General features: G+C 59.8%; 1 protein-coding gene across 1 annotated transcript in view; it reads left to right on the forward strand.

The window, feature by feature from the left end:
- GRM2 (glutamate receptor, metabotropic 2) overlaps positions 1-1409 on the forward strand; it is a gene marked incomplete at both ends in the record, with an annotated part of 5220 nt that overhangs the window by 3310 nt on the left and 501 nt on the right. The window contains one exon of the mRNA XM_010160769.1: positions 8-994. Coding sequence (XP_010159071.1) covers positions 8-994 — 987 coding nt within the window. The remainder of the gene's footprint in view (positions 1-7; positions 995-1409) is intronic.

Consider the following 1409-nt stretch of genomic DNA (forward strand, 5'->3'; position numbering starts at 1 on the left):
CAACATCTTCAACTACCACCGTGTGGACGGGCGACACCAGTATCAGAAGGTGGGCTACTGGGCTGAGGGGCTCATCCTCAACACCAGCCTCATCCCGTGGGCTGAGGCCTCCATCCCTGTGTCCCAGTGCAGCGACCCCTGCAAGAAGAACGAGATAAAGAGCATGCAGCCCGGAGACATATGCTGCTGGATCTGCATCCCCTGCCAGCCCTACGAGTACCTGCTGGACGAGTTCACCTGCATGGACTGCGGTCTTGGTTACTGGCCCAACGAGACCCTGAACGGCTGCTACGAGTTGCCCCAGGAGTACATCCGCTGGAAAGACGCCTGGGCCATCGGCCCCGTCACTATCTCCTGCCTGGGTTTTCTCTCCACCCTCTTTGTCTTCGGAGTCTTCATGAAGAACAACGACACCCCGATCGTGAAAGCTTCCGGCCGGGAGCTCTGCTACATTCTCCTGACCGGGGTCCTCATGTGCTACAGCATGACCTTCATCTTCATCGCGAAGCCTTCCACCGAGGTGTGCACGCTCCGGCGTCTGGGGCTGGGCACGTCCTTCGCCGTCTGCTATTCGGCCCTCTTGACCAAGACGAATCGCATCGCCAGGATCTTCAGCGGGGTGAAGGAGGGGGTCCAGCGCCCCCGGTTCATAAGCCCCACGTCGCAGGTCATCATCTGCATGGCCCTCATCTCTTGCCAGCTGATCATCGTCGTCATCTGGCTGCTGGTGGAGACCCCCGGCACGGGCAAGGAGACCGAGCCCGACAAGCGGTACATCGTCACCCTCAAGTGCAACAGCCGCGACTCCAACATGCTCATTTCACTCACCTACAACGTCCTCTTGATCGTCCTCTGCACGGTCTACGCCTTCAAGACACGGAAATGCCCCGAAAACTTCAACGAGGCCAAGTTCATCGGGTTCACCATGTACACAACCTGCATCATCTGGCTGGCCTTCCTGCCCATCTTCTACGTGACCTCCAGCGACTACCGAGTAAGAGCCTGAGTTTTGGGAGGGCTCCAACAGGGCTGGATCTGAACGCTCCTGCCCCTTTGGGCCGTGGGGTTTGTGGCTAGGAGATGCGTGGTCCTGGGGAAGGGTCTTCCGCCGTGGACCTGGCGATGGTCACCTCTGCATCCATGTGTTCGTTACTGGGTGGTGTGTGGCTGAGGGGGCAACGAATCCTGGGGAGAAGACCCCCCTCCCCTTGGCAGGCTGTTCGCTAGGGTGAGGTTGGGCAGCGCCCTGAGACCTCCCTGGCCTGATTTAATCTCGTGACCCAAAAACACGCAACATGGCACCCCAATCCCAGGGTGTGAGTGCCAAGCCCTCTCCCAGCCTGGTTGTTGGGGAGCCAAGCGGTGCCAGGAATGGGGGAGCATGGGGTGTACCCTGCAGCACCTCCACC

This window comes from Eurypyga helias, unplaced genomic scaffold, assembly GCF_000690775.1.
Source record: "Eurypyga helias isolate BGI_N326 unplaced genomic scaffold, ASM69077v1 scaffold22941, whole genome shotgun sequence".
NCBI lineage: Eukaryota > Metazoa > Chordata > Aves > Eurypygiformes > Eurypygidae > Eurypyga > Eurypyga helias.